This window comes from Marmota flaviventris, chromosome 4, assembly GCF_047511675.1.
Source record: "Marmota flaviventris isolate mMarFla1 chromosome 4, mMarFla1.hap1, whole genome shotgun sequence".
Lineage (NCBI taxonomy): Eukaryota > Metazoa > Chordata > Mammalia > Rodentia > Sciuridae > Marmota > Marmota flaviventris.
The window spans coordinates 35,425,998-35,444,459 of NC_092501.1; the positions used below are offsets into that span (position 1 = coordinate 35,425,998).

The 18,462-nt window shown below is 34.8% G+C and overlaps 1 protein-coding gene across 3 annotated transcripts in view; it reads right to left on the reverse strand.

Moving 5' to 3' along the window:
* Pcgf5 (polycomb group ring finger 5) overlaps positions 1 to 18,462 on the reverse strand; it is a 113,519-nt gene that overhangs the window by 39,547 nt on the left and 55,510 nt on the right. For all 3 annotated transcript variants that reach the window (XM_027939919.2, XM_027939918.2, XM_027939920.2), the window contains exons 2-3: positions 17,584 to 17,870; positions 241 to 337 (exon numbers count right to left, since the gene is read on the reverse strand). In XM_027939919.2, the coding sequence (XP_027795720.1) occupies positions 241 to 337; positions 17,584 to 17,695 (209 nt within the window). In that variant the 5' untranslated portion in view covers positions 17,696 to 17,870. The remainder of the gene's footprint in view (positions 1 to 240; positions 338 to 17,583; positions 17,871 to 18,462) is intronic.

Consider the following 18,462-nt stretch of genomic DNA (forward strand, 5'->3'; position numbering starts at 1 on the left):
ACTTAAAAAAATCACTCTAAGAAGCTAAGAGAAACTTATAATTTTATTTTATAATTGTATTTCCTAAATATTTAAGGTATATAGTCTTAATTTTTAACTCAATAAAATACTTTAAAAAATTCTTTAAAAGAAAAGTCATAAAATTCATAAGCCATAAGGTATTAAGAAACATGATGTATTATAAAATCTAAGAGCTTATACAATTCATTTAAGTTTGAACTATGAAATACATTTCCTTACCTCAACATTTCTAATGGATTTGTCTCGTGAACTTGGTTGCCACATCTTGGACAATCATTGCTATCTTCAAAGTGCTGGACAATACAAGTCTTACAGACTAAGAAGAAAGAAGAGGTAAGGTAAAAAATGCATCATTTGAACACTGATTTAAAGTTAAATTAAATGTAATCAGAAATAGTAAAAAAAATTACCTACAACAATTGGAATACTATTAACTAATCAAACTTTATAAAACCTTAAATTTATAACATTATTAAAAAATCCAACTGAAATGAAAGCCTATTACCACAACATAAAAATATTTAGATAAATTCAAACATACCACATATACTGACCAAACTAATAATAGTCAGACAAGAACTTTACTAGGTATTTCTAATTTTAAAATCATTAAATATATATAGAAAATAACATCTTTGCTTATTGTTTTTATTAAACACTATTCATATTTCTTTAAAAACCTGGTGCATGTACACAAAAGAGATTTTTCTCATTTAAAGAATTAAGAAAGAGAAAAGTAAAAATTGATAAATTTGCTTTTACTACTTTTGCTAACAGTTTGGATGAAACATAAATAGTTCTTAATACAACTTAATAGAATTTGAGAGTTCTCAACATGTTGGGTTAGTTTTAATGGTAGGGAGTTACAATGAAATTTCTGGTCCTTGCAGAATGTGAAGAGTCTGTGTTCAAAGTACCATAGTTCTGTGGAGCACCAAGTACAGAAATAGTATCATATTGGTAGAAAGGCATGAGAGTAAACCGGAAGAACAACTGAGAGGGATAATTAAAATCTTAAACACAGATTCTAAACAAGACAATGGAAACATGATTCGTGGATTTGGGGCCATAACCCTATATAACCCCACATTTCTTTTGAGTAATACTAATTTCTATGGTTATGACTCTTTCACCTTTTATCTATTATGCCATCAGTCTTGCCTCAAACTTTGGATACATTTGTAGTACCTGCACTATATAATCCAATTCCCTATCCTAATACCCTTCCTCTATGTTATTACCCTGCATAATTTGAAATTCTCATCAGGTATAGACTGGCTACTGCACCCTCTTTTTACAATTGCATTCCAAGCTACTCCTTTCCCCCTCCTCAAGCCCTACACTCTAAGAGAAAGAAAACTTTACCTAAATGTATGGTCAAGAGCAAACAGTAGGATTCTACCATTGAAATTAGGTCTGAAAATTCAAACATATCACGTATACTGGCCAAACTAATAATAGTCAGACAAGAACTTTACTAGGTAATTCTAATTTTAAAATCATTTAGTATATATAGAAAACAACATCTTTGCATTTTCACATATTTATTCATTGTTTCCATAGGCATTAATTGAATGCTAGGCATTATACTAGGAGTTGGGGATGAAGAAGTAAACAAAACAAAGTCCCATCCTTATGGAGCTTATAGTCTATTCAGAAAAACAAGCAAATAATTTAAGTCAGTGATAAGTAATATTTTTATCACCTTCTTCTTCCCCAAAAGGTAGAGATAGGGTGCAGGGGGTTGGAAGCTATTTATATAGAATGATGAGGTAGGCTTCCCTAAGAAGGTGACAGCTGAGCAGATATTTTTGTGGAATGAGTACACTTGAATCCCATACTCCCTACCTTTCTGCACTTCATATCACTATTTAGGATAACACCCCCTTCATTATAATTCTCCCAAAATATGGGTGAAAGTATCAGAAAAAATATTTTTTAAAGTTTAGATACAAAAAATTAACTTGGTGTAAACATGTGCAATTGAATACCTTCACTGCTCCCCACATCTCTTGACCCCAAAAAGCTTTCTAAATATCTTTTAAAAAGTCAAAAATAATTTCTAAGAAGAGAGTGCTGCCTTGTTATGCCAAATTGAAGTGGAGGAGAGAGAAGCTGAATTCCTTTAAAGATTACTAGTATTTGCTCTTTTCCCAGAAACACTAGATTAGTCTTTGAACTTTGGGAAAGAGGCGCGGGGGGGGGGGGGGGGGGGGAGGACAGAGAAGAAACAAGAGTGAAGGGGTTTTACAAAGCCTAACCTGAAGCCCTAATCCTTGTGGTTCAAATGTTTATCACACTCAATGGATTTAGCATTCCCTGGTAGTGTACCAGCCTTGATCAAACAGAGAGGTACACGTAATGCCCAGAGCAAATCCTCATGTAGGTCAGCCAAAAGGCTAAGGATAGGACCCAATCCTACTAGGGACAAAGATACTAATCTAAGTTGCCTGATGAAGATATAAGGCTCAAGCATCTAAAGAATAGGTTTTAAGAATAGGCTGTGCTAATTGCTTGCGGGCAAAACAAGCACCAGTAACCAAGGATAGGGAATACTAATCTATATTCTAGATCTGGACAGTTCAATATGGTAATCATCAACCATAAGTGGCTACTGAGCAATTGAAATGTGGTTAGTTCGAGTTGAGACATGCTGTAATTGTAGAACACATACTATATCTATAATATTAAATGTGAAAAAAATCTCAGTTTTTGTTAATTACATGTTGAAATGACAATATTTTAGATACTGGGTTAGATACATTGTTACAATAAACTTCATTTGTTTCTTTTTTAAAAAAATGTGGCTACTAGAAAAATTTTAATTACACTTGTGGCTCAAAATTTATTTCTACTGAAAGAGAAATAAATTTATTTCTACTGAAAGAGTGCTATTCTAGATGGAAACAGAAACTCCCATCAAGAAGTGAGTTTACCTTTCATACCAACATTTTTGAGGTAAAGTATATTGTTCCACTTTTGCAGATGAAAAGGGAGAGGTTTCTATAGGAGATGTCACCTGTCAACTTGTTTTCTGATATAAATTTTTTAAAAGTTTTTTTCCAGAGGCTTAGGTAAAAAATTTGTTTTCATTAAAATTTCTTTTTCAGAATTCCACATAATTTAATAATTTGATCCTTACTATAACCCTATTAGTTAGATGAAGAAAATAATCAGGGAACTACAGCAAGTTATTTAAAGTCATGAAGCCAGAAAGTAGTGAAAGCAGAATTTGAATCTAGAGTCCATTTTATTTTAACCAACGTTATGTGTATAGGACACATTTGCTTTTCATTTTATTTCTATAGATCTACAATATATAGAATAAGAATGCCTTAGAAAGCCTTACATATGTCAACTTATAGACTTAGCTCTTTTTTTAGTATATTTTGCATAAAATATCCCCTTTAAGTAGCTTATTTGTTCTTTTTTTAAAAAAAAAATCTAGAAAATACATCTTCCATACAGCTTTAAAAGCTATTAAAGTATAAACTTGTATAAATTAAAACCTGAGGAAATCCAGGACACAAGTTCAAATAAACTGAAAAGTAAAATGAGAAACTGGTTTCCCTTAGATGCTTGAAAAACTTCTAATGACCAGAAAACTGACCTGTGAGTCTTAGTTAATAATTTGAAATCTATACTAGCAGTAGAGCACATTTAAGAAACATCATAAAGATTTAATCCAAGCTCTCTAAATGCTGTACTGGTTAACTCAGCTGGTCCCAGAATTATTTTGAAAAGGTTCTAGTCTATAGTTGAGTCTAAGAATCAAAACCAACTACAGTCTCCATTCTCACCAACCAGACTAAAGACAGATGCTATAGCCACATGAAACACGAGGGTCAGAAATGGAGTTAGGTTCACCAAAGAACATCCCCAGTTGGAAAAACACTTAAATAACAAGTGCTGACATTTACTGAGCACTAACTAAATATCAGGCTCAGGGATCAGAGCTTTGTATGGATTATAGGATGGACTGCTACCATCCCCCTTTGGCAAATGAGTAACACAAACTCAGAATGGACAGTCTGAGCAGGCTGCCCACAGCTGTCCACCATGTAGCAGAGATGGCATCCATTCCCAGATGGTGCAGCTCCAGACTTAAAATCCAAACCACTATGTGATTTGTATCTTAGAATAAATAACATTTGGTTCCTGGCATCAAGGTTTTATATCTTCAATTGATCTTTATTTTTAGCTCATCACAGATATCATTTAACTTAAAACTACCCCATGAATTCCTTACTTTTACCATTTCTTAGATTTGAACAAGTTGTTTACAAATTAACAGAGAAATTTCCACCGTGCCTTCTAAAGCAGTTTTTCTCAGATGGGCATCACAACCACCAGTGAGATTTTTTAAAGAATACATTTGCAGTCTCCACCATAGACCAATTAAATCAGAATATCTGAGATATTAGCACCAGGACTCTACTCTGCAAAGACTTCTCACTGATGTAGCCAGATATAACTGGGAAACACTGGCCAATGAGGCCAGGAGATGGTCACAAAAAGAAAAACAAAGAAACAAACAACAACAACAACAATAAAACCAGCTTTCCTGGCTAGTACCTTTCTTTGTTAGGTTCCATTCCAGGACCTGGCTCTCTGCTAAACCACAGTCAGAAGTCATTTTATTATCATCATTAGGAAATCACAGTCACAGGACAATATACAATCAAAAGAATATGTGACTAATGTACCTACAATGAAGATCTATGTGAAAAGCTAAGATAGTATAGCATGGTTGTTCCAAAGAACCCTGAGGCATACTGCCTTGTTCTGTACCCCAGGTCTGCCATTAGATAAATTACTTATTTTGTGCCTCTATGTACAATGCAGGTAACGAAGATACTTACCTTACAGAGTTCTTATAGGGATCAAGTAAGAGTTCTTATAGGGATCAAGTAAGGTAATGCATGTAATGTTTATTGGTTTGCATTGTCTGATAACTTGGAAGCACTTAATAAATATAAGCCATCACTATAAATTAGATTGCTAAATGAACATAAAATCATAAGAAGGATAATCAAGTATTGAATAGAATCAACTATGATTATTTTGATATGCTATCTGAAACAATGGAATGTCTCTCATTTGTTGGTCTTAATTCCCTGCAGGCAATCCCACCCAGGGTTAGTCTTGAAACTCCTGTATGATGTTTCAGGCACACTGTTTCACCTCAATAGAACTGCCTCCCTTTTCATGTAGGACACTTCTTTTTCTGGGATGGGGTGGAGTGAGTTTCTAAGAGTCACCAACACTTCTCTGTTAGGCTTCTTCTCTTAACATCATGTTTAAGCCAATACTAGTCAAGCCCCACTGGTGTAAAAGGTAGCTTATTTTGTCTCTCACCAATCACTTGGAATATACCTGCTTTGACACACTATTATATATGGATCTCATAGTTGAATTATCAAAGGGGTATTTTCAAATGCTTGGGGCATCCCCACAACAGGTATAAGACTATTTATTGTTGTGGGTCTTAGATATATGACCCACCTATCTCTTTTATGTATCACACAGAACAAGCTTACCAATTTTGATAGCATAAAACAATCTATACATATTCTTCTTTTTGAGCACAAATTCTTATATCATGGATAATAAAACAAGAATAGTCTTTTCTCTCATGTTCTTGGCATTGTCTTTCATTGCTAATGCTCTGTTATGAAAGCTGACCAAGGGCTGACTTTCTTTGCTAAAATCATCTGGTTGTGCTGGTTTTATCTGTTAACTTAGATGCATGCTTTTTCCTTCTTTCTTAAGCACTTGACTGTCTTTTTGTTCTGTGTATTTGTGTGTTGCTGGGGATCAAACCCAGAGCCTCATGATATTAGGCAAGCACTCTACCACTAAGCTAGATACTCAGCCCCTATGTACCATTCTTTTTTTTTTGAGTTATGAAATAGATTCTATTTGAGAAGTTTGTTTTGTTTCTGAACCAGCCTGTCTGGTTTCTGCCTCTTTTATAAGAAAAGAGCTAGGTCTTTACTACTGCTAGAACACAATGATACATGATTTGGAGAACAAGGAAGGGCCATCCTTCTCCCCTGGTACCTGAACAAGAGAACAATCAGTACAGAAATGGCTTTGGCACTTTAACCCTAGAACATTGTCCCACAACTTGTTACTTGAATATTGTAGTTTCACATGATTTTAACACTGTGCCATCTTCATACTTTTTACATACATTATTTATATTCACGGTAATAAAATTCCTTCATTTTAAAACAATACAGCTTGACCCCAACTCTATGTACCATTCTTGACAATATTTTATATACTATTTGTCTTGAAAACTTTATCTGGTAACAGTTTATAAGTAAGATAAAGTCATGTGCAAAGAAAAGAGGTATCAGTTTCCTGCTTTTCTTATGTATTCCTACATGTGAAACTAATATTAATTTTTAAAAATCCAGAATAGCTGTAATTTGCTTCCATGAGACAGTATCTCCTTATTTTACCTAAAGAACCAATGAACATCTTTATTTTTCTTATGCTGTTACATCTGGTACATCTCTTTCAAAGACTGACATGAATTGCAATTTCATGGAGAATGTTGAGGATGGCATTATTTTCTGAGTAGAACACTATATTCCTTTTTGTTCTTGTTTTTTGTTTGTCTTGCTAGGATAAAGGAACAGCAGCAGACTAGAGACTTTTGATCAGGGTCAAGACAGAGTCTGATTTAAGCATGGTCTGGAGACTGTAGACTGAGCAGGCCAGGGGCGATAGGAAAGATTACCCAACTTCTTTTTTTTAATATTTATTTTTTAGTTGTAGTTGGACACAATACCTTTATTTTTATTTGTTTTTTTAAATTTTATGTGGTGCTGAGGATCAAACCCAGGGCCTTGCATGTGCTAGGCAAGTGCTCTACTGTTGAGCCACAACCTCAGCCCAAGACTACCTACTTCTTAGTCTGGCTTGTGGAGTCAAGTTGAACTACAAGGTCTAGATAGTTGCATAAAGCTTGAGTGCTGTGATGGCCTTACTTCTTTCCTTACCAATATAAATTGTATGATCACTCAAGATAATTACTTCTTCATATAACTTTGATAGCTCTGCTCTTCTCTACTTCTATTTTTTTTTAATTCCTCTGCTATAATTCAGATGTGGTTTGTCCCCCATCAGGGTCCATATGTTAGAGGCTTGGTCTCTAGAATGATGATGCAGAAGGTGGTGAGACTTTTAAGAGGTGGAAACTAGTGGGAGGTCCTTTGGTCACTGGGTGCACTAACCTTGAAAGGGATTAAGGCTGCTCTCCTGTAATCCTTTGGTAGTTCTCACAAAAGGGCTTTTATGAAAAGAGAAGGTTCAGCACCTCCATCTCCCTGCTTCCTGGTTTGAGATGTGACCACCTGCTCCTACATCTGCTTTGGTCATGATGTGATGCCATCTGTTGCCATCACTAGAGGCCAAATCAATGAGGATATCCCAATCTTGAACTCTAAACTTCCTAAATTGTGAGCTAAAAAAAACCTCTTTTATGAGCAGTCTGCCTCAGGTATTTCATTATAGTAATAAAAATCTGATAAAATGCCCTTTCTTCCTTGGTCATACTTGCTCAATTAAACTACAATTCTGTCTAAATCCAAATCTCTCTATATAATGCTTCTATAAGATGATGGCTGGACATCACAGGAGAAAAACATACAACCATGCTGACTGGTCTCTCACCTTAAATATATGACCATGAACCTCATGACGTAGGTTTTTCATCTGCCAGGCAGCCATACTCAATGACCCACGTCCATTATACTCCTTGCCAGTACTTCATATTTCTCCTCTCTCTCAAACCCCCATCATATCCTCCTCCATCCTCACTTTCCACTGAAGACCTCACTTCCTATTTTACTGAAAACAAAAGGAAAAAGGGGGAAAAACTGTATCAAAGAGAATTTGTACCACCACACCTACTCACCTATTAGCATCTATACTTATGCTCTTGCCTGTTTCCAGAAATACCATGTACCTATCTAAAGTCAATCTCTGCCCAGTTCACAAGATCCCCTCTCCATAACCTATACGAAAACCTCTGAAGATTCTTAACATTCAAACATATCATTTCCTCAGTGTGAAACAAGCACTTCTGTTGGCTATACTTCCCTTATCAGCAGTCACTCTATTTTGGTTCTCTTTTACACTAAAACTCCTTGAAAGAGCTACCTATACTTATTCTTTTAATTTCTCTCTTCTCATTTCTAAAATCCTTACTTTTGTTGAAGTTAAATGTTTATATTTTTACAGTATAATGATCAAAATCAGGAATTAAATTTTTTGCCCTCCTCCCACTCCACTGAAACTGCTCAATAAGATCAGCATTGCTAAATCCAGTGGTCTGTTCTCAGAACTATCTTAGTCAACACATACATCATGCTACACAACACACACAACTCCTCCTTCATGCTACACATTTACTTTCCTTTGAAGGACTCTACTTTTTCCATTTTTCTCTTATTCATTGACTGCTCCTTTTCTTCCTGAGGGGTTAAAGCTGCTGTGGGCTTAGTCTTTGTTCCTCTTCTGTTTCCTAGGTACACTCCCTTCACGCTTTCATTGCTTAAGTATGACCTATAATGCAGATGATTTTTGAGGTTGATATGTCCAACTCTCAGCTGGATACCTCCATTTATAAGAAATAACTTACATTCAATTTCTAAAAAATAACATTAAATAGCCTGATCTTCCACCCTTAGAATTTCCTGTATCATTTTTTAAAACTTTTTTAGTTGTAGATGGACACAATACCTTTATTTATTTTATGTGGTGCTGAGGATCAAACCCAGTACCTCACATGTGCTAGGCAAGTGCTCTACCACTGAGTCACAACCCCATCCCCCTATATTATTTGACAATATCTTTATCCATCTGGTTTCTCAAGCCAAAATCTCAAAGCTATCCTTTTCATAATTCACATATAATTCACTAGGTAAATAAGGATCTACCTTCAAAACATATTCAGAATCTGACAATTGTCTACCACCACCACCACCACCACCTTGATGCCAGCCATCACCGTCTCTTGCCTAGATTATCACAGTAGTCTCCTAATAGGTCTGTTTTTAACAGAGCAGTCTAAGTGATTCTTTTAAACATAAGACAGAAAAAAATTTGTCATTTTCCTACCTAAAACCTTCCCTGAAAGGGGTATTCATTTTTTTCAGAATGAAAGCCCAAATCCTTTAAGTGGCCCTCTAAGAACTGTGCCTGTGGCCACACCCATTCCCATCAATTCTCTGACTACTCCTTCACTCACTGATGTTGGACTACACTGGCTTCAAGGCCATTTCTCAACATGTCAGACACACTCCGCCCTAGAGCCTTGCATGTTGCTCTTCCTTCTACCTGATACACTCTTCCTCTGGATATCTGATTGGCTAACTCCTTTACCTCAAGTTTTTGTTCAAAAGTCACTAACTTAGTGAGGTCTACCCTGAAACAGGCTGATTTTAAATTGTAGCACCTCACTGACTGCCCAATTCTCCTTGCCCAGTTTGACTTTACTTTTCTCTACAGCATTTATCATCTTCTAATATACATTATGATCTACTTTTTGCCTACTATGTTTCTTGATGTGTCTCAAATGCCTAGAACAGGACCTGGGAAAGGAAGCGCACAATAAATATTTATGGAATAAATGAGGAAAGAGGATTAGAATAGAAAGGGGGCTCAAGACTCAAGGGCCTATTCATATACTACTATAGTTAAGTCAGAAAGAAGCCTACATTTCCAACTAACGCAAGATAAGAAATTTTGAGTTTACCAGTGACTTTTTTGACAATGAAGGAGGCTGATTCATAGTGGGGTTAGGAGGGGAAGCATGGGAGCATTAGACAAACTCTAGATAGGGAAAAGGGGAGGAGGGAGAAGGGAGGAGACATGGGGGTAGAAAAGATGGTGGAATGAGATGGACATCATTACCCTAAGTACATGTATGAAGACACAAATGGTGTGAATACACTTTGTATACAATCAAAGACATGAAAAATTGTACTCTGTATGTGTAATATGAATTGTAATGCATTCTGCTGTCATATATAACAAATTAGAATTATAAAAATAAGTATAAAATAAAAAATGAGCTAATTGAATATTAACTAAAATCTAACATTGGTAATTTTGTATTAATTCAGTAAAGGAATGTCAATGGTTGAGTATTCTGAGAAATAAGTTCTACTTACTGGTTTTAAATTTTTTGACTCAATATCAAATAGTCTGATAAAATCCAATATGTACAAAAGTAGCTACGAAGTCTTCAGAGTAATCAAAAGAAAATATCTTTTTTTTTTTTTACAAAGTTAGACTGTACTTATTCATAATGCTTACATCCAACTTTCTAGCTAGACTATTAAAACACTTACATACTCACCATGATTACATGAATACTTTTGCACTTGGTTAACGTGCTTTCCTCAGTCTAACATTGATATCAGTCCCAACTCATTCTGACCTAGATATTATTTACTCTAAGAAGTCAATACAGAATATAATATCACTTATTCACTACTGCTCTTCCCCAGTTTTGTCCTTTAGTGTCTGCTATGATGCTTTTGCTCAACTATTGAAACATTCCTAGCCAACGCAGTTTTAAAAGCTAAAATAACCTTACACCTAATATATTTCATCTTTAATATTATTACTACTAATAAATGATTTCCATATTATTTAAAACCTATAATTTTCTTCATATTTAAAGTCATCAAAATGTATGTATGATCACTACAATCACTTTAATAAATGAATATTTCTGCTAAGATACTATTTGAAACATGTAAAGTACGCTGATGACTTAGATTTTGAGTGTAATCTAAAACATTTTATTTAAACCCACTGATACAATAAATATAATTTCTACTTAGGCATATGATTTTTATTCTAAAAGTAGGATTTTTTAACCCTAAAATTAAAATTTTGTAAAGAATGCATTACTGCAAATTTATATATATTTTTTTCTTCATTATAATGACTATTCATTCAGGATAATAAATTCAGATCCTAATTAGGTACATAATAACTATTCATATAATCACCAAAACATAGAAGAGGTCCCCCCATCATGCATACCAATTAACATGCTGCTTAAAGAAATTTCATAAAACTAAGTAGAACTAAGAAAAAAAATAGGGAAATGTCACAATGCACTTTGCAGATTCAGAACCCAGCTCAAGCATTTATTGCCTGTATTCCTTAACATTATTCAATCTTGTCTCAGAAAAAAATGTGGAATAAGAATGTGAAGTACTCTTCCCTCAAACCTTTATGTAGCTTACTTCCTTCTATTATTTTAGTGTCTTCTCAAATAGCAACTCCCAAGAAAGATTTTTCTCTGCTTCATTTCCTCATAGCATTTGTTATATACAAACTCTAAAATTACATTCTTTACTTGCTTACTGTCTTTCCTGTCAGAACACAGGTTCTAGAAAGTTCAGACTATGCCTATTGTGTTTACTGCTGTGTTCCTAGAATATGGCTAGAAAATACTGACACATGACATGTAGGTGCTAATAAATATTTACTGAATGATTAAATAATACCATCTAGCCAGAGGGCTCTTTGTTAGATTAAATAAGACAAAGAATAGAAAACCCATAAGAAACATTCAATAAACAATAGCTGCTATTTTAATCTTTCATTAGCACTCATTTTAACTATGTATGATTAAAAGTACAATACCCAGTTTCAGAGATGTCAGTATTATAAATGTCTGGTCCAGAGCAGTGCTTCTTCAACTTCAGTAAACCACAGAGTCACCAGGAGGGTTTGTTATTACAGATTTCTGGTGGTCTCCCCAGAGAGAATGATTCAGTAGGTCTATGGTGAAGTTCAAGAATTTGCACTTCTAATAAGTTCCCAGGTGATGCTGTTGCTAGTAGATGCTGCCGGCCTGAAGACTGCTCTTTGAGTAGCAAGCGTATGTAGCATAAGAGTTTTAAATGCTAAATTTCAAATAATCATGAGTTCTCTGTGCCTTAATACTTGTGTATTTAAGTCCTTATTCAAAAACAATTAAGTGGTTGGTAGTACTTCAATTTGCCATCATATGATTAAGTTATTCCTTCACTCTGACACATGGCCACATAAAATATCCAGGTCTTCTAACTGTAACATCAACTATATTTATCAATGAACCCTTCTTCTTTGTATAAATAAAAAAATAAATACAATAATGTGTTTTTCCAAAGAATTCATTCTGTGGTAAGGGATTACTGCCATAATCTCTGAAAGGACAGAAAGCTTTTCTTTCCTGTACCACAGAATTTCATGTCTATAAATATACTTTGTGCTAAGCAAAGACTCATCAGACTCCTAAAGGGGCCTCTGTTCACAAAAGGGTTAAGAACCAATGCACAGCATTCATCACATTTGAGTTGCCTGAACAAAGCTCCTTTGTCCTTAGTTTAAGTGAAAAGTCTTTCATTTTAAGTCAACAACCTATACAATCACCAGCAAACACTCTATGCAGCTTCAGAAAATTTCTCAGGATCCTGGTGCAAGAGATGGAATATCCCTTAATCTAGGACCACCTATTTCTAGTCCCCAGAGTCTTTCCCTTTTCCTGAGACCCATAAGACACCTACATAGATTCTCCAAGACAGTATTTCTAAAATTATAATTCCTAACCAACACTGCTTACATGCCTTTCAGATTATCTACTACTGCATTAAAATTTTCGAAAGAAAAAAACACAATAAAATAATAATTTATTAGTCATTCATAAGTTAATTTAAGCTTTTATTGAGTACTCAAATCCAAGATACCAAGAAGACATTTCACCCAAATCTGTCTTGGAAGCAAGTGGGTTGCACATTTTTGGGGGGATGAGTTTTAAAAGATGGTTAACTGTTAGCTGGGCCCAGAGGAAAAGTAGTTCACTCCAAGCACAGTATAAACAGCTGAACTAAGTATCTGCATATGTGTGTGCCAAGTGGTGTGGCAGAAAGTGACGGGCAGAAACCAATCACAGCTAAGTAGTTTTAAGGGCAAGAAAGTACCTTTATAAAATTTTGGGGTAGGCTCAAAAGTCACAGTGATAGAGATAGTAAGCAGTTTTTAAGTACCACCACTCTGACACAGGTTAAGAATGTGCTGCAGTGGTTCTGGTGAGAAGTAAGAAGTGTCCAAAATAGAACAGTAACAGAGGGATGGAACTGATGGGACAGTCTTGAGAAATATCAAAGAGAGAGACCAGACAGGACTGTCACAGTTTTGCTACAATTCAATGTTAGTATCCCACTTGTCCATTTTTAGATATGCTGTGTTTCAAGTGGGCTTAGGACATTCAATTGGGATTCTAAAGCCAAGAGAAGACAGCTATAAGACAGAAAGATTTAGGAGACATCAGCATAGTTAGCTGAAGTCTCAGAATAGATGAGTACACATAGAAAAGAAAGATATATCCAAATACTATATGTGTCAGAATCTCTTCTTGGTTTATGAAAAGTTTGCTTGTTAGAGCATAAGTGCCAAATTTACCTTATTTACCACTCTACCCCCCGTTACTAGAAAAGCTCCTGACATGGAATTGTTTATTTTAAAAATTAAGACATTATTTGTGTGAACAGTTTTTTCCTTTAGACCAGGTTATTAAAATTATCTCACCATGGTTAATGTAGATTTAGTTCATCTAGTATTAAGTGATCACTTGTGTTTGAAAATTTAAAATTCATTTTAAAGTTTTATCTATTTATTAAATGTCTTGACCTATATAAGGGAAGTGATATTAGGAGTGGGAGTCTAGTTAAAGGTGTGACTTCTATGATGTTTTGCATTTCCTTGCCAGGAGCCTGGGACATAGATGCCCCACCATTTCTGTCCCTCCCTCTGTCTGTCCATCCCTCCCTTCCTCCTTTCCTTCCTTACTTCCTTTTTTTCCCTTGCAATACTGGAGATTGAACCTAGGGGTGCTCTACCACTGACATATATCCCTAGCCCTTTTTTAATTTTTATTTTGAGAGAAGGTCTCACTAAGTTACCCAAACTGGCCTTGAATTTGTGACCCTCCTGTCTCATCCTTCTCACTGGGATTATAGAATTGTATCACTGCACCGGGGCTTCTTCCTTGTATGTGTGTTTGGGGAAGGTTTGTCCCTTTTTCTTTCTTCCACATAGCTAGAGTGCTGTAGGCACCATTCTGCTTGGCCTTTGGTTCTTCCTTCTATAACCACAGGGCAGTCAGGCAGTGTTAGCTCCAGAATTTCTATGGAAAATGGAAAAGCAACAATCTATCTGGCTTGAGGAAGAGAAATTTAGTTGAAATGTGTTTGCATAGTAATTTGAGAGAAGGCTGAAACAGCTTTGTGTATCCACATCAAAGTGAGGATGACCCATGCCTCCCGCAGCAATGAAGCCCTCGGCATCTTTACTGAAGCCAGGTCCAAGGGCATCTGATCCATAGAGTCTATGGCTTTAGGAATTTCAGAAGCATTCTAATTCCTTCTGAATTAGAGTAGATTCCACTCTGCACCAATATCTATTACATCACCCTGTGTCATTATCTTCATTACACTTATAGCATATGAATTTGTTTCATAAGTTTATTAACTCATTTACTCTTTCTTCACTTGACTACATAGTCTGGAGCATAGATTCCATCTCTGGTTTTGTTCATCAACAATAAAGCTTCACTTATATATTTCTCACTTGGATAGTAACACCAAAATCTTTAAGTTTCTTACAAGTTTTCATAACAAGAACTAGTATTTACTCATTCTTTAATTATAGTGTTACACAATTGTAATCTTTGTGCAAAATTATTTTAATAAAATTTTTTAATAAAACTAACTCAAGATCTAAAAATATTATAGGATGTCACAATGTCATTTAATATTTCTTATTGCCTTTCCCATTTGGTCATTTAACTTAATTTTATATCATATAACTTAATTTTATATTCCAAATCATACTACCACTGTATCTATCCTAAATTATATATGCATATGTAATTTAGGATAGATACATATATAATTTATCTCTTCTACCAGGCAGAAGAGATAAAACCGAGAGTATCACCACACACCAAAGACTCATCAAAAGTTTGCATAACACTGCTATATGGTACTATTAATACTATCAATGCAAAAAGGAAATACTTTGCAAGTATGTTAGTTTAGCCTATAAACCTCAACATAAATAATTTTTAAAAAACTAAACAGAAATCCAAGAATTTAGTGCTACAGACTTCTTAGTTCTACTCAGGCACTAGATTGTGTACTTGACTCAATCATTTAGTCTATCGTCCCAGGTTCTCTGTTGATGATAAAGGCTACATTTGTTATTTACCAATGTATTTTAATCATACTTCTTCCATGTTGGTGCTTGACGAATGCCAAAAGATCTTTTAGGCCAGAATGAATTAGCAGTTTAAATTATCATTTATCTCTCAGGCCTTAAACTGCTGTTGAGAACGTAAAACTAATCATTACTTATAAACTGTGTATACTTGCAGAATCTTTTGCTTTTACTTCAAAAAAGGGGACATTTAAGATCAAATTTTATTTCAAATTTTTCTTTCTGAAGGACATTTATAATATTTGTAGTATACAGATAGAAACTTAGGAAATTACCTTATTTCCCAGAGTTGGCAGTTTTTTTCTGGAAAGATCCAAATATAAAAACAATGCACAAATTTTAGAAGTAGCAAAACCAGATAAACTACAAACCATGTACCATGCTTGGTAAAATAGGAAAAGTAGCCAGACAACTGGCTTAAGTCCCTACTCTATAATAATCACATCTTATCAGCTCTTCCTCAAAAATATCCATAACCTAACTACTTTTCACAATGTCAGTCTCACATCTTATTACCTTGTTTGAGGCCCTATAATCTTTCAGTTGACCTACAGTAACAGACTTCTGATTTGCTGTTTCTTGAACCTCCCAAACATTTCTACTTCAAATCCTGTATTTGCTCTTCCCTCTGCTTAGAATGCTTTCTCCACATACTCAGAGAGTTCAATCCTTTCAGGTTTCTATTCAAATATCATTATATCAAAGAGGCTGGCCTGGATACTCTATATAAAGTAACCCCCAAATCCTACCTACAATCTTACTTTGCTCCTCTTCACAGTATTTAACCATAACATAGTACATATTTATATTACCTCTCCTTACTAGCATGTAAACTTTCTGAGCACAAAGCTTTGATTATCTTGAGACTACTGTACCCTCTGTGTCTAGAAAAGTGCCTGACATATAGTAGGTAATCAATGTATGTTCAAGGACTATTAGTTATGAACCATTCAAGTTAAAATAATTAAACAAGGCGATGGCAAATTAATAATATGACATTTCATATTTAACTGCTAATTGAACAAAATGAGGCAATGATACAGCAGCATTAGTGGGAAAGCTTTTCCAAAATACACATGCCCAGGCTTTACCATAAAACCCACAGTATCTTCCCAGGTAAGATCCTGAGCATGTGTATATCTAAACAGTTCCCCTGGTGATTCTATTTGTATGTGTGAGTGGGGGTGGGGATGTGTGTGTGTGTGTGGGTAAAATATATGTAATATAAAATTTACCATTTTAACAACTTCTAGGTTATTCTATTTTGTACCACTTCACTTCAGCAGAGGAAGATTTACGAAACAAGTGAAAAACAAACCCCACCAAGCTATATTGGAAAAAGCATGAGTTTTGGAGCTGAACTCAGGTCTACCACTCAGTAACTATGAGACCAGGAAAGTTACTTAACTCTTAATTTCCTAAAATGAAGATAAATCTGTATATCCTCTCTCCCTCTAGATCTACTCCAAACAGCTTCAAGGCTACTGTACAGCTAAAATGAAATCAAGCATACAAAGTATCTACTTTGGTGCAATAATAGGCATTCAACTTGAGTTTACAAGAATTATTTTCATTGAAATAAGAAAACATAAGTATGTGTAATTATGGCATAAGTGACTATAAAAATGTTTCTTTCTCTTCTGATGGGACAGGTGAGAATGCAACATGAGAAAATATGAGATAATATCATATCTGAAGATATGATATTATAATAGTGATTCTCAAACTTAAGCATGCTTCAGAATCACCTGGAAGGCACCTTAAAACACAGACTGCTGGGCCCACTCTTGGAGTTTCTCATTCAGAAAATCTAGAGTGGGGCCAATAACCTGCATTTCTTACAAGTTCCCAGGGTATACTCATAAATGCACTGCCTGTCTAGGAATCACACAATTTGAGAACCAATGAGGTGAAGTATGAAAAGTCTAACAAAATCTCTGAGCACATTAATTCCTTCAGCACAATTTTTTAAAATAAAAATCTAAAATAGGTCACTTTTTTAAAAAGTCATAATCAATAGTATGCTTCTGATTTTTAGAACATTTTGTATTTTAATAAAAATCCACTATGTATTGAGATTCAATTAACAGAAAAAGTATATGCCACTGATATCTCAATGACAAATAATCTGAAAATCCATTCAAAGATAACTCTTAGAATTCCTTTTTTAAAAAGTTAAATTTTGATAAAAACAAAACATGGCAGTTTTAAAAGAACAAATATAGGTATAGGTACAATTTTTTAGATGACATAAAGGATACTTACAAGTATGGAGGCATTCTGTCACTGTAGTTGGCTTGATCAGATAACCTTTACAGATATAGCAGGTAATGTAAGGATTGAAATCTTTCACCAAATGTTTCCTTTGGGTAGCCATTAGTAGTTAGCTGGCTTTAGTAGCTCAGACAAACGGGTACTAAGTGGATGAAAGTCTGATCCCAGGAGCTGGCGTGGTGTTCCCAATAGGATGTCCCGAGGCATGAGAACTAATATCCAGATTTATCATGAGATCGCTGATCATCACTCCTTTCGGGAGCTCTGCTTTGCCATATCTGTTTCCATAATCATTATAAGAAAATGAGAGAAAAAGGTGTCAATTTCTTCATACCATATTAAAATCATTATTCTAACAGAAAATATTGCATGGTTCAAATGTGAATAGAACATATCCTTTACTATGCAGTTAACCTGCAAATCTGCTATACTCTAATTCAGAATAATAACAAATTTATCCAATCTTGGAATTCCAATTCTCACCTCATACTAATGACACACAAAGCTATTAACTCTGATTCAGTAATGCATTTTAACTTCAAATGCATGAAAAGGTGGAGGGCATCTATGTAATCACTCCAGGTTAGTTGTTGTTAATCTGTTGACCGCTCTTTCAGAGGAGTTCCTGTCATTACAAGTTAAAAGATTCAAAACCAAATTCATTTTTCTCCCAATCAGAATGTTCCTATTTCCATTTTTCCACTCTATTTGTATAGTATCTCTCCACCTACAGCCCATCTTATATTCTGCTATCAGATTTATTTTATTATATCTCCTACAATCGAGTCTTCATCTCAAAAGAATGTCAGTGTCTCCTCTTTACAAACAGGAAAAATCTTTAAGTTGCTCTGTCACATAACACAATCCTCC